The sequence below is a fragment of the Oxyura jamaicensis genome, chromosome 2 (assembly GCF_011077185.1).
Source record: "Oxyura jamaicensis isolate SHBP4307 breed ruddy duck chromosome 2, BPBGC_Ojam_1.0, whole genome shotgun sequence".
In the NCBI taxonomy this organism is placed as follows: Eukaryota; Metazoa; Chordata; class Aves; order Anseriformes; family Anatidae; genus Oxyura; species Oxyura jamaicensis.
In genome coordinates this window covers 44,483,864-44,497,314 of record NC_048894.1, presented here as the reverse complement: position 1 = coordinate 44,497,314, position 13,451 = coordinate 44,483,864, and the positions used below count along the sequence as shown (strand labels likewise).

The 13,451-nt window shown below is 40.6% G+C and overlaps 2 protein-coding genes across 4 annotated transcripts in view; one reads left to right on the top strand and one right to left on the bottom strand.

The window, feature by feature from the left end:
* Positions 1-4,182: 4,182 nt before the first annotated feature.
* Positions 4,183-12,873, bottom strand: METTL6 (methyltransferase like 6). Of its 3 annotated transcripts, XM_035318066.1 has the most exons (7): positions 12,261-12,279; positions 11,868-12,044; positions 11,036-11,415; positions 10,238-10,372; positions 9,042-9,212; positions 7,302-7,443; positions 4,183-4,669 (listed from the first exon to the last, which is right to left on the bottom strand). In XM_035318066.1, the coding sequence occupies exons 3-7, from the start codon at positions 11,315-11,317 to the stop codon at positions 4,521-4,523; spliced, it is 879 nt and encodes a 292-aa protein (XP_035173957.1). In that variant the 5' UTR covers positions 11,318-11,415; positions 11,868-12,044; positions 12,261-12,279; the 3' UTR covers positions 4,183-4,520. The 3 variants fall into 3 exon arrangements, with proteins under 3 accessions (XP_035173957.1, XP_035173958.1, XP_035173956.1); XM_035318067.1 differs by lacking the exons at positions 11,868-12,044; positions 12,261-12,279 and adding an exon at positions 12,852-12,873; XM_035318065.1 differs by lacking the exon at positions 12,261-12,279 and having other exon boundaries at positions 11,868-12,118.
* Positions 12,874-12,912: 39 nt separating this feature from the next.
* Positions 12,913-13,451, top strand: part of EAF1 (ELL associated factor 1) — a 20,331-nt gene continuing 19,792 nt past the window's right edge. Inside the window, exon 1 of the mRNA XM_035318064.1 lies at positions 12,913-13,192. Within this exon, the coding sequence (XP_035173955.1) occupies positions 13,090-13,192 (103 nt within the window). The 5' untranslated portion in view covers positions 12,913-13,089. The remainder of the gene's footprint in view (positions 13,193-13,451) is intronic.

The window sequence follows — 13,451 nt, the reverse complement described above, 5'->3', positions numbered from 1 at the left end:
TACAGAGTGCAAACATACTCATATCCTGAATCAACTGCACCCAAGAGTCAGATCTTTTCGCAGAATGTATAACTAGTAAATGTTTGCTCCCAAACTTTCAAAATGGCTCACAATCTTTCCTAATAGTAACAAGCATAACCAGCAAAAAAATTGTTATTGCTACACTATGGAAGATAAGAATCCATAAACAAAGACTTACCTATTTTCAATAGCCATATCTTCACACACATCTTTCCAGAATAAAATTCTGCTTCCCAGAATCTCCTGCATGTATTATTAATATTGTGTACAATTAGATGTTGCCCTTCTGTCTGCCTGTAACGTTAGGCTAGTTTTAGAAGCTGCAGGCTTTCATTCCCAAAATTTTACCTTTGAGGTGAGCAACTCATAGTTGTGTGTCACTCCTGGCCTGTAAGACTCAGAAAACTTGTTTTTCCTCCTATAACCTTAAACATAGCCTTACCTTTTCCTCCTCCACATACTGGTTCTAGCACGGATTTCTTCTTTAAACACCTATCTTTCACATAACTCTTCCTGAAAAAAAAAACACTTTCTAATTGGTAATTTGTATCTCTCAGTATGTTCAGATGCATAACTGCACAACAAATCTAAACATAACACAAAACAAACAAGCAAACAAAACCCAGGAACATCAGTAGGCCTATACAGACCTTTCAGATTCCATATACCAGTTTCTTCTCACACAACCCAGGCTGTATGTTTTACAATACACTGCTTATGCTTGCAGATGCTGGATTTTCAGGTCCTGATTTTATAGCACTTCGTTTCATAGGAATGATGCACTTTCAACCCTGGGGATAATGTTGTATTGACTGCTTAAATATCATGCCTTTGGAATCCCAGGAACATTCAGATGCATGAAAGATGCACAGAAATAGTGTTTTAGATTTCGGATTAACCACTCAAATCTTGCTGTGGCACTACCACTTAAAGGTCAAGTGATTTTTTCTCAGCTGCCCATATTCCTAAGGAAACAAAGCTTACCCATGCACACAATATGCATGTACTGTATGCCCAATATATGTGTGGATTTCTGTCTAGTCTTAGCCTGTCTTCAAAAACATTGGCCAATATCAACCACATTTGACAGAATAGTAAAGGTCACAGAATGACAGAAGACGCAAAGACATTATATTTCTGTAAATTTGATGAAAACAGCCAAAAGGATCACGTCCTTACGGAGAATGGCACATAAAAATTCTCTTAATATATGCTGTCCAATTCCAGTAGAAGACATTGGAGAATCCCACAGAAGGGAGAGACTTTAGGATTCCCTGACTGCAGGAAAAGCTTTAACTGAAGTTCACACTTCATTAAATATCAGATAATGTCATCACAGCACACCAAATCTTAAACACACACACACACACACACAATCAGGTTTTCTTAGTCTCACTCTTTAGATAATTATTTCTAAGTATTGCTCACAACAGGGTGGTAGCGTGAAGTAACTTACTGATTATGCTTGCCGGATCAGCAGCTAGCTCAGCTTAGGAAGGTTTTCTGCAGACAATTAATTCAGTCTCAGCAGCCCCCACTGATTGAAGAGAACTCGAATCAAAGAACGATCAATACTTTCATTACAGCGATGGCATAGTAGCTTGTTTGTGCAAGGTGAGCACAATTCAGTGCATGGTGGGTTTTTTTCCAAGTCCTTTTGAGACTATTAACCCGGATTACCTTGCCTCCCTAAGGAGAGAATCGTAAGAATTCCATGTAAAGATGTCCTTAGCATGTTCTGCCTCTGGTGAGCTTACAAGGGCTTGCAAAGGCTGAAGGGGTGGGGGTGAGTTTATTTACACTTTATTCAGCACCACAACAGCCACACACATCCCTTCAGTTAGCACGACTCACAGGATGATGCAAGGACTTCTTCAAGCTCCCTCAACTTCCTCCAACTTTACCACAGTTGAAAAGCTTGCCATGATTTAGGGTTCACAGAAGCAAAGGTATAAAGACTTAATAAAGCTTTCTGACCACTCATCTCAAACTAACCTCTGCTTTATGACAACTACAGCTGGCAGACTTTCTTGTGAGTAGCTGGGTACTTCATTTTCCAGGTCTGACTGCAAATGAGACTGAATGAGAAGAAAAACAAATTCTACTACTGCTTTCCTTTGAGTGTGTCCTACACAAAAAGTGACAGCAGTTCCTTCAGCAGAACCATACAGAAACACTGAAGCTACAACCACTGACAGGTGTATTATTGTTCAAAAAGACATTTAGTCCAATATAAAACAGGAAGTCAGTTGTATTCTGCAATTAGGTCTGTTGAGTTGACTCAAACCTTTTTTTTAAAAAAAAAAAAAAAATGATTGCCTACTTTTCAGTTCCTTTTGCGGATGTTCACTTCAGTGCACTTGCTGTTGCAAATGCTGACAGTCACATGCCAAAGTGATGAAGAGGGCAATCCACTGGTCTCATTTACATGCTTTGTACTCTAAATGACCAAGCATCCAGTCCTGTAGGACACTGATGTTGCAGGATCCAGCCTGCACTAAAATCAAGAGAATTCAGGCTACCTCCAGCCATTGCAGAACTGCTGTAATAAAGATGAACATTTGCTAAGGGAAGCTACAAAACAATGATTGCTCAGATTATAATAAAGCTATCACTGTTATACCCCTTCTTAATATATTTTTCCATTTACTATAAATGTTACTAGACACTTATTACTCATATGGCAGAAAGTGCTAATGGGTTGCACAGTAGGGGTCAGTAATACATAAATCCCCAGGATGATACTCTCCATAAACTAAGGAGATGTCATGTAATAACCATCCTCAAAGAGTCATTAGGAGAATTGTGTGGCTTAATCGCTTTTTCCTCTGAGGCCCAAGTTTGATGACACAATAAATCCAGCTTTGGGGCTCATGGTATCATTTAAAAAAATAATGATTTGCTGCAAATTTATTTACAAACATCCAAACTGTGCAAGACCTCTGGCAGCTTCCATTTGTTAAAAAAAAAAAAAATACAAAAAAAAAAAATCTGACTGGTTAACTTTGTAACAGTAGGCTTTATGCTGGAAAATTATTACTTCTTTCTCTCCATACACAGAGCCAGTGTAAGTGCTGAAAAAAATGCAGTATCACATTACAGCTAGCTTGTCACAAGCATAGGCAAACACTTCTGATCCATATCACAGGAATATGACTAGGTCATCTAGCAACACACAAGCCCAGTGGAACAACAGCCTGAGTCATATGATCACACAGCAATTTATAGTTCAAGAAATCAGCTCCCTGCTCAGAACAGAGCCACTCTCAAACAGGTTGTTCAAGGCCTTGCCCACTCACTTTCTCAGTATTTCCCAGGACAGAGGTTCCACAACCTCTCTGGCCCTGTCCCAGTGCCTGCCCTCCCCCTCCCCCCCAAAATCCTAGTATTTCACTGAAATCTCCCTTGTTGCAACTTGTGTGCATTACACAAGACCAGCACTGCCCATTGCGCAAGTCACCAGATACTTCAGAGCTTTCTCTGCTGCAGAGCAGCTGTTCAAAATGCAGGTGAAAGATCCAGACATGTTCCTGAGATTTTATCATCCAAGAACAAACGAGAGGTTCTGCAGCGCAAACAGATGGGGATGAATTTTCTTCATGCAGACAAGTCTGTGAGAGCCTGAGGCAGAGCATCAGTACAACGCCTTTTAGTGGTAGGAACAGCAAAGACCAACACCTTGCCTGATAGTGACAGAAAAGAGTTAAGACCTCTCTGCTCAGGAAAGGAGAAGCAGAATACAATTCATATAACATAAAGTACTTCTCACTTACAAATTTCAATTTCAAACAGGAAACTGACTTGGAAAACCTCGACTGTTTCTGTTCAGCAAATGAAGAACATCTGAAATTAATTAGGGATAAAGACAAATTGATCTTTTAACAACTTCCTTCAAGCATGAAATCAGATAAATAAGGAACATATTTAAAATAAATTCAAAATAAATATTTTGATACGTAAACATATAAAAATGCTGAGAACATTAAGAAGATTATTATTAAAATACGGAAGCAGCTTTTTAAATGAATACCAGTGACTGAGCCTGTTTCATTCCTGTATCTGAGAAGTCACACTCAAAAGTCCTATGAGAGCTGAAAGCAGATGAAATACTGGAACATTAACAAGACAACAATAAAAATAAGTTATAGGAAACAAAAGATATTTATTTTAAAATATTTTTAATAGAAATGGAAATAACAATTATACCAGTAAATAATAAAAACTAGAGCTTAAGGTTAAAAAATATTTAGTCTGTTTTACCTGATCCTCCAGCAATGCTGCATAGGAATTACTTTAAAAACAAGATGCAGATACTCAGTAGGTTTCCTGCTTTGCAAAACCTCTTAAGTTTTAATTAGAATTAACATTCGTATTTCGTATCAGAGGGCAAATTCCACCAAGAGTTACTGGATGGAGTCATTTCTGGTTTACCAAACAGATGAGCATGGACAAGGAGAAACTGCATGCTATTGGCAATGCTATTGCTAATCAGCGAGAACTTATGTTTTACTGAAAGGCTTTTGAAATTTGCTTTGAAGAAAAACTCTTGGAACACGCAAGTCTTCTTTCCTATTCACAGTTTCTCGGTGCACATATTCATTGACCACTTGCTCATATCCCTCAGCCTTGAAGAGCTGAGACAAGAACTCTAAAAGAAAAAAGAAATAGATTAAAAACCCTGTTTAAGCAATTTTTAAAACACTATTCAGCATTTATGCAAGCATATATTCTTATCTGTTAGAGCATGAAAAATCCCACGTGCCTTCAGATTTCAAGCTGTTCTATGCAAGCAGACTGCTGCACTTGTACTGAATAAAATCAATACAGGACTCCTCTGGAAACATCAGCTTAAGCAAAACAGCTTGCAAAAGTGGGATATAAGCTCAGGAAAGGAACTAAACCCAGTTTAGTTTCCAAAACTTGCCACATCTGTTAGTTTTTATTGTGCCTCCTCATTCTCCCTGTGAACAACAGTAGTATATTTTCGCTTTGTGCAGCTGGCCTTCACTAGCTGAATACATCACCTACTCCAAATACTCCAGGGGTGATCCAGCCTTGCAAATGCATCTCTGCTTGAGAAAGAGTATCACCCAAGGTTACCAGACCTTCACACGCCATTGCTCAACAGAAAGAGGAACAAAATGTCGAAGTGGGTATGGTGGTACCAAGCCTCCACTAAGTCAAACTGAAAGCATTTCTCATAAACAAAAGAATCTCACTCACCGCATATCTTCATTTGGGAAGGCAGAAGTGCCTCACAAACAAGGTGACCTATGCAGCAGAGAGGGCCACCCATACTACTGACTTGTCATGTTAACTACAATTCATTACCCTTCCTTTCCCACAGCTTGTTTCGTTTATTTCAGGCATAATTCCAAAGAAATGTATGTCATGCTAAACTTGTGCTAGTTTGTAGAAAATAAAAGCACACCCTTTTTTTCAGTACACAGGTGGAGCAGCTCGATGAAATGGCTGGTCATGTAGGCATAGGCAGCCCAGCACAAGAGGAGGTGGTATGTTGAGGGGAAAAGAAGACCACCCTCTTTGGCAGTACTGCAGGATTTTATCCACTTAAACCCATCATGAAAGAACGTGGACTGGCTGTAAGCAGTGTGTGTTTAAAATGGGAGATCCACATCAATGAAATAGAAATAGACAGCTCTTAATTGTGCATCAATTGAAATCTCATAATGAGGAAATTGAACATATCCTATAAAACAGAATTACAATCCCGCACTACTCCACAAATTTAAGATTATTTCAAACAGTGGAAGAATGGATTCACTGCCATGGAAGATTAGTGGTGTTATCTGAGGCCAGATACGTTGCAAATGGGCATCATTCAAATCATCCCATGAAGTAATTAGCTGGTGTACCACCGCAGCACCTCTGCTAAATAAAAGAAAAAAAGCACTGGTTCCAAACTGCGCAAGAACGACAGAGACACATTTCTTGTGACCAAAGAATTCTCAGGCATTAAGCAAAATTTATATGAAAATCAGTGAGATGAATGAGATCGTAAAGGATTAGAAGCAGGAGCAGAGGTGGTCCATGAGAGAGTCACAGACCAGCCCAAGGCAAAACAATTGCTAACACACAGAACATGAGATCAGTTCTCTTTCTTCTTCCTTCCTTGCTCTTCTCCCTTCTCTACCATAATTCTTTCCCCAAAGCACACATTCACACTAGCAAGGAATTTCTCATTCAGAAACAAATCCTAACACATAATAAGAATGGGTTTTAAAATTCCACTGATAGGTCGTTTTTTTTTTTATTATTATTTTTATTTGGTCCCTTTAGCATCCATTTGCTTTTAAGAGCTAATTGTTTAAGTAGAACTAAAAATCGCTCAGTAAATAATAGTTCTAGAAATGCTTCATTGAAGCTGGAGAACAGCCTGCATTATCTTCGATTTCATCATTGTCCCATAAAGAATAGAAAGAGCTCAGACATGACTGATGGTTTTTATATATCAGAAGCAATTAGGTAATACATTATGTCATTAAATATGAACAACATTTACTTGGCTTCAAATCGGTCTCTTCAGTGGCTGTATTTTGCTTGAGATTAAAAGAACAAAGAGCCCACAGAAATAAACACACAGCTCTTAGGACACAATGCCCTATATCTGATAGGGGGAAGTAACGGTTCACTAAAGTTTAGCATGAGGAATTATGAGTTAGGAGGCGAGCTGTAATCTCAGTTCATTTTGAGAGTCTAAGCAAATTCCTTCATGTCTCTGTGCTTCCATTTACCCACCAGTAAACTGCAACAATTACTACCCGTCCTAAAGCATTCAGAGCAATGGCAGAATGAAAGGCTGTTTAAATACTGTATCAAATTGAAATGCTGTTTGCATCATTTTTATGAAGAAACAGAGGGCGGAGTGACCACAGCTATCTCATCAGGATCTCTGCACAAACTTCTCAGTGTTCTAGACATATTTCTGGTTTCGAAGTCATAGTAGATCCCATCTTCCACATCAGGAATAACCTCACAAAAAGGATGATGGCAAGGTAACTGTTTACTTGCTTCACAAAGATGATTTTTTGGTCTTTCTCCCTTAGGTAACAGTTTCAAATGAAATCTATCAAATTCAGAAACTGCTGCTTGTCACATTAGAGCACATATAGGAAACAACAAAAAGAAGATGGTAAATGAAGTACACCGCTATTTAACAGCTCGTCTGTGTAAAACAAAACTTCTATGAGCATGTCAGGAATTCTCTGAAGCAAGCTGAAACAGAAGATTCAGAGAAAACACTCTACAGTATGTCTTACCTTCAGTAAAAAAATATGCTCTTGTCCCATCTTGTCTAACGTAGAAATTTTCTCCAAGTTTGCTGCCAGATTTAAACCTGAGCATTGCATGATCATACAGTCCGTAGTCTCTGAACAAGACACACTTGCCTGGTTTTAATACCTGTCACATAATACATACATACTTTAATAAGACAGATTGATTTAGCCATATATACATGTGTATGGATATAACATACATATGCATGTTTATTTACACATATAGACACATGTAACTAAGTCAAGGTAGCCTAACGCATTCAATACACAAGCAATATATATTTTGAATTCATTCCCTGTGCAACAAAAATGTTGTATAAAAACTGGACTGTTAGCTCTTATAAAAATATTTTTTCCCCATGAACACTAGGGTATGAAGTATTTTAAGATACCTGCTTGGATGCTGATCAGCTACACAAGCTTTTTGCAACGCTCTCCAAAAACAAAAAATAAAAGTACACTTCAACGACAACAATGAAGTCATAACAGGGCATTCTCTCTGCTGGCTAGCATACAGTCTAGCACATGATTTTGCCAAACAAAATTTAGAATACAATAACACTTTTTTAAAGTGAGAAGGAAAAAAAGTTGCAACATAATAAGAAATAAATAATGAACAATTTCAGGAAAATGGTATTGCAATAAAATAAGAAATAAAAAAGGAACAATTTCAGGAAAATGGTTTGCAGGTGAGATTGTTTTTTTGTTTTGGTTTGGTTTGTTTTTTAATAGCTCTTTGACAAAGAAATCAAGCTATAAAGAGTTCAGTATTTACCAATATACAGCCATTAGCCATTCTGACTTTAGATTTTTGATGCATGCAACTTTCCTACCTCAACAAATGCCAGCTGTATTTCTTGGAAGAGAAAAGCAGTATTTACCACTTGCAAATTTGTACAGAAGTCTACAAATGAGGCAGGTATCCCCACAAAGAAACAATAATTAGCCTTTTCATGCACATGAGCTATGAACCAATCCCACCTTTAGAAAACGTTTGGAGTTGCATGAAAAAAAATACCTAACATTCCTTTTTCAAACTACTGATGATAAAATGAACATAACATCTGATAATATAAAAAAAATACACACATATAAAAATAAGTTGGCTATGTCCTTCTGGAGTCAATATATGACACCAGGCTCACCTCAGAGAAATTAAACCATTTGAATTGTGATTGTTCTGAAAATGCCCTCTGTGAGGGCCTATCCTAGCCTATCAACCAACAAAGGCAGCCCAGGGAGCTGAGTCTCTCTAGATTAACGTTAATCTCTGAGCATGCCATTTCTGAATGACCACAGGTCAAGTGTGTTTAATAATACCAATAATGTTCCAACTGCAAGTCACTGTATCTTCTGGAAGTCAATTACGGTTTGCTGTCATCTGTACCTTATCAACACAGCATTTCAGCAATCCATAATTGTTATTTGTATCATACAACCCTGAAGCCTAAGTCACAGGTTCAAGATAGCATTTTCTTGTGTTTGTAACTTACATTAGATTAGAATTCAAACCACCTCACAGTACCACGAGAAGAAAAAACATTGCAAAACATAGTTTAGCCTTTATACAAGGTGAAATAACTAAATACCTTCAATGAATGCAATGCTAATTACAAATCACCATTACAAGTGGGGCTATTTTCACCGAATAAAATTGTACTTTCAAGATAAAAAGAATGTAAGTGCTTTAAAGGCTGTAAAATAAGGTGTTAAAATACTTACCTTGTAAATGTTCTTCAAGACAAGATGCATTTTGTCAGGATGAATGGCAGAAAGAACGAATATAAGAGTGACAACATCCACGGAATCTGCTGGTATATTTTCTAGAAGATCATCTTTGGTAAGATCACACTGGAACACTTTGCACCTTTCAGTGCTGTATAAGGAATTTTTCTGGGAGAATGAAAAGAGCATGCTTTCGCTTAAAATTAGCAGCATTTGTTACTTAAAAAAAAAAGTAAAAAAAAATAATTAGTAGAGCAACACAAAAAGATAGTGGCAAAAGAACATAAACTTCCACTAAGTGGAAGTTCATACAACATGAAATTCATTGCTGGATACTGCAAGTGAAACTACAACTCCTAGAAGAGACTGTTCTCAGGAAGTCGAGAATGAACTGTGTTGTGACAATTCAGAAAGCATACCATTTCTCTTTTACTGCTGCTTCTATTTTTTTTAATATAGAAATACTGTTAAAAGAAGGCTTTCATGACAGCCCTAGGGATAGCTGATGGCATTTGTTCTCGCGAGGGGGCTGTGGTGCCCGGGTACGGGGGCACTCTGCAGGGCCATGCGGGTCAGGATGGGGGGCAGAGCCAGCTGATGGGGGCCCCGCCACTGACTGCCTCCCATAGTGGCTCTTCTGTGGCCACGGAGTGCTCAGAGGTGCCTGAGCTTATTTCCAGTGCTGTGAGATGGGTTTGGGTGCTACACTGAATCCATCTGGGGAAGTTTAGCTAAGGGTCAAAATCACTCGCCAGACTCTCCTCCACCTCTGGGGATGCACAGTTTTCGTTTGCCTGTTCTCACCAGACTTAGGACTTTATTACTGGTGATTCAGGGTAGGTTCAGGTTGGAAATCAGTGGACACATCTTCTCAGATTGAGTGGTTAAGATTGAAACAGGTTGCCCAGGGAGGTGGCAGAGTCACCATCCCTGGTGGTGTTTGAGGAAAGCTTGGTCTTAGGGACGTGGCCTAGTGGGTAATATTGGTGGTAGGGGGACGGTTGGACCAGATGATTTTGGAGGTCTTTTCCAACCTTAATCGTTGTATGATTCTATGAAACAGATCAGTCTAAATTTTTTTGGCAAATCTAGTCTACTCTTCATACATAGAGGAAGGCAAGAGAAGTCTGTCACTCCAGTCGTTTGTAATTTCGTAAGCTTCTAAGGACACTCTACAACTCTATGACACCAACCTTCACATACTCCACAGCTCTGGGAGAGAAATCACAGGCATACACAAAAATATTCAGATCTTCTTCTAAGAGCGGAAACAAGCAGTTCCCAACCCCACAGCCAGCTTCCAGAATGGTCAGTTTCTGATCTGCAAACTGGGAAGGAAGAAATCCAAAACAAAGCACATCACTTTTATTTTCCTCATAATACCAGTAGAGTCACTGTTCAATCAGCATATTAAAAGCTATAATCAAGTTTAATTACCATTGATTCAGAAACTGAAGTAGCCATCTATTGGATAATCTTGATACTGCAGAAGAAGAATCCTGATTTTTGCAAAATTATAAATCCTTTTAGAATGTATTAATATTTCTTAATTACTTACTTAAGGGGTAGATGACTAAACAGATTGCTGTACCATTTCTGTCTTGTCTCATTCAGATACAAAGAACAACAGATGCATCTGACTATTCCCCTCAATGATGTTTTGCAATTAGCCTGTAATTCTGGGTGCTTTTCTTTAAAGCTGTGTTCTGAAGTGCTCCAACTTGCATCTTTAAACATCGTATCACTAAATAGACATGTGTCCTAAATAGACAACTTGGCTCTTTGTGTTCTAGATTCCATTCTTAGTATCCACATGGGTCAATTTTAAACTGAACTGATGCACCTGACTCTGAGGAGGTATCTTTGATATTAAGAGAGACTACACAGGTCACTGCATGAGAGCTCCTACCTTAAGGGCTTAATTAGAAGTATTATTAAATCATTCGAAAACTATCAATCCATCTTTTACAGAGAAAGCACACAGGGCTCACCTCCCGACATGCTTTTAACTCTTCAAACTCTCTGGTTGTCCAATGTCTGTCTTTAAAGAAGTTGGTGCTGTTTCTTTTGTAAAACAGATCCCAATTCTTCTGTGCCTCTTTTTCCAGTTTCAGTTGCTTGAACTCAGACACCAAAACCTGATCTTTTGCCAGTCTGTCAACTTCTTCTGGGCTAAGGATTCTTGTACTATGTCCTTTTCTTTGGAAAGCCCCATCTTCAGTACCCGTTGTTACTGTGTCTAAGCAATCAGCTGATGTGTTTTCATGGAGCATCCTTGAATCTTTCACACAGATAGGAATACCAAAGACCCAAGGGTGATTTTCCTTTCTTTAATGTACATTTCCATCACTCGGGTAAAATAACCAAGGATCTAGAAGCACAACAACAACAAACAAAAAAAGTGAGAAAGAGTTACATTGTGCACTTATTAGGGCTTTATGGTGATGTCTCCAACGTTACAGACTGCAAAACCATCTGACTTCTTGTAATTTCAATCTTCCACCCAAACTAACAGTTGCATATGAAATCACACCGATGTCAAAGTTAAACAAGATACTTAAAGGAGTCTGCTGGTCTACTTTCCGAATTGTAAAAAAAATAATAATAATAATAAAAAAGGCACCAAGAAAAACATGTGGCAGCTCTAAACTTCCTTCACTAAAATGACTTTAAAAGGACAGGAAGGGCTTTGCTTTGTTTCTTGTGAACTCCAGTTAGCAACTCCTCAGAAAAACTGTAATCAAAAACCAGATGACATGGAGTGCCACTAACATTGGTAAAACACGCTGTACTCGTGTTAGCATTTCTCCTTCCTGTTCTCACCTCAGTGAGAAAACACTGGCGAAACCATCAGCATTCATAACACTGCGTCACGTGGGCAACAGAGCAAAACCTGCACAGTGGCAAGAAGGCCTGTGGCCAGCCCATGTCAGCACTCCTTCCCCTGCCTCTTCCTGAGGATCTGCACCCGTTTCAACAATCGCAGGTATTTATTTTTTTCTACAGGTTAAGAAAAATGAAGCAATGAAAAGAACTCTTCATAGGCTGGGATCCAAATCTTCCTCCCGATGTTACACTAGTTGTGACCTCTGCCTCGCCACAGACATCCAGACCCTGGGAGGCAGCACATGTGAATCAAATCCTATGTGGCCCAGTGAATCAGAGAAAAACAACTGAACTCAGGAAAAAAAAAAAAAAAAAAGTACTTCAGTTTACCAATGGAAAATTGGAAATGGGGAAAAAATGGAAATGAGGAAAAAATGGAAATGAGAAAAAAATGGAAATGAGAAAAAACAACAAAACTTAAAGCAAAAAAAAAATAGTACTTCATTTAGATATATTACCATAAACGCTACAAACATAATATTGCAAACAGAGCCATAACATACAAATGTGCTAATGAGATAAAGAACTGTCAAAATGCTGTCCGGATTCACGGGTGTCAGGCCACATCCCCTTCCTCTTCCAAAAAGGATGGAGAAGGTCACAGAAAGGGGCTCTTGAAAGAAATCCTCCCCGTGGGCATACCCTTAAAAAATAACCAGCAAAACTCCCGCTGTTTGCCCGGCATGCTAAAAGGGCTCAACATCCACACTTCACGGATCGAGCTCGAAATAAAGCCAAGCCAGTCGCTCTGCTGACCGTGCCACGCTACAATAAGCCAGCACGATGTCAAAGAGAGCTTTAGGCGCCTGCTTTGAGGCCAAAGCGCACCCCAAGGCGCTCGACCCAGGGCCCCCGGGACCCCCGGGACCCCCAGCAGCCCGCGCTGCGCGCATCCCCCGGGGGGGCCCGATCCCCACGCACCCCGGGCGGGGAAGGCCGCAGCCCCGGCCGTCCCTCCTCGTCCCTCGCCGTCCCTCCCTCCCTGCCTGCCGAGGGCGGGGAGCTCCGGGGGCCGCCCCTGCAGGCCCCGCGCCCCCTCGGCCGCCGCCGCCGCCGCCGCCCCGGAGCGCTTTCCCGGCTGCACCGGGCGCCCGGAAGGGCGCGGGGCGGCGGCGCACGCAGCGGGGCGGAGGAGAGGAAGGGAGGGAGCGGCGGGGCCATGAACGGCTCGGCGAACCCGCTGCTGGACAAGGAGGAGCACCCGCTGCAGCTGGGAGAGAGCTTCGAGCGGCGGCCCAAGGCCTCCTTCCACACCATCCGCTGTGAGCGCCGCCCCGCTCTCCGCCCGCCGCGCCGGGCGAGCCCCGTCCTTCCCTTCCCTTCCCTTCCCTTCCCTTCCCTTCCCTTCCCTTCCCTTCCCTTCCCTTCCCTTCCCTTCCCTTCCCTTCCCTTCCCTTCCCTTCCCTTCCCTTCCCTTCCCTTCCCTTCCCTTCCCTTCCCTTCCCTTCCCTTCCCTTCCCTTCCCTTCCCTTCCCTTCCCTTCCCTTCCCTTCCCTTCCCTTCCCTTCCCTTCCCTTCCCT

What these genes read in the sequence shown, in the direction of transcription:
- METTL6 (XM_035318067.1), bottom strand. Translation starts at nt 11,317, where the DNA reads ATGCTCCATGAAAACACATCAGCTGATTGCTTAGACACAGTAACAACG. An exon ending in AGTTAAAAGCATGTCGGGAG is followed by an intron (nt 10,373 to 11,035) that starts GTGAGCCCTGTG and finishes CTTCCTTCCCAG; the next exon opens with TTTGCAGATCAGAAACTGAC. An exon ending in GAGCTGTGGAGTATGTGAAG is followed by an intron (nt 9,213 to 10,237) that starts GTTGGTGTCATA and finishes TCATTCTCCCAG; the next exon opens with AAAAATTCCTTATACAGCAC.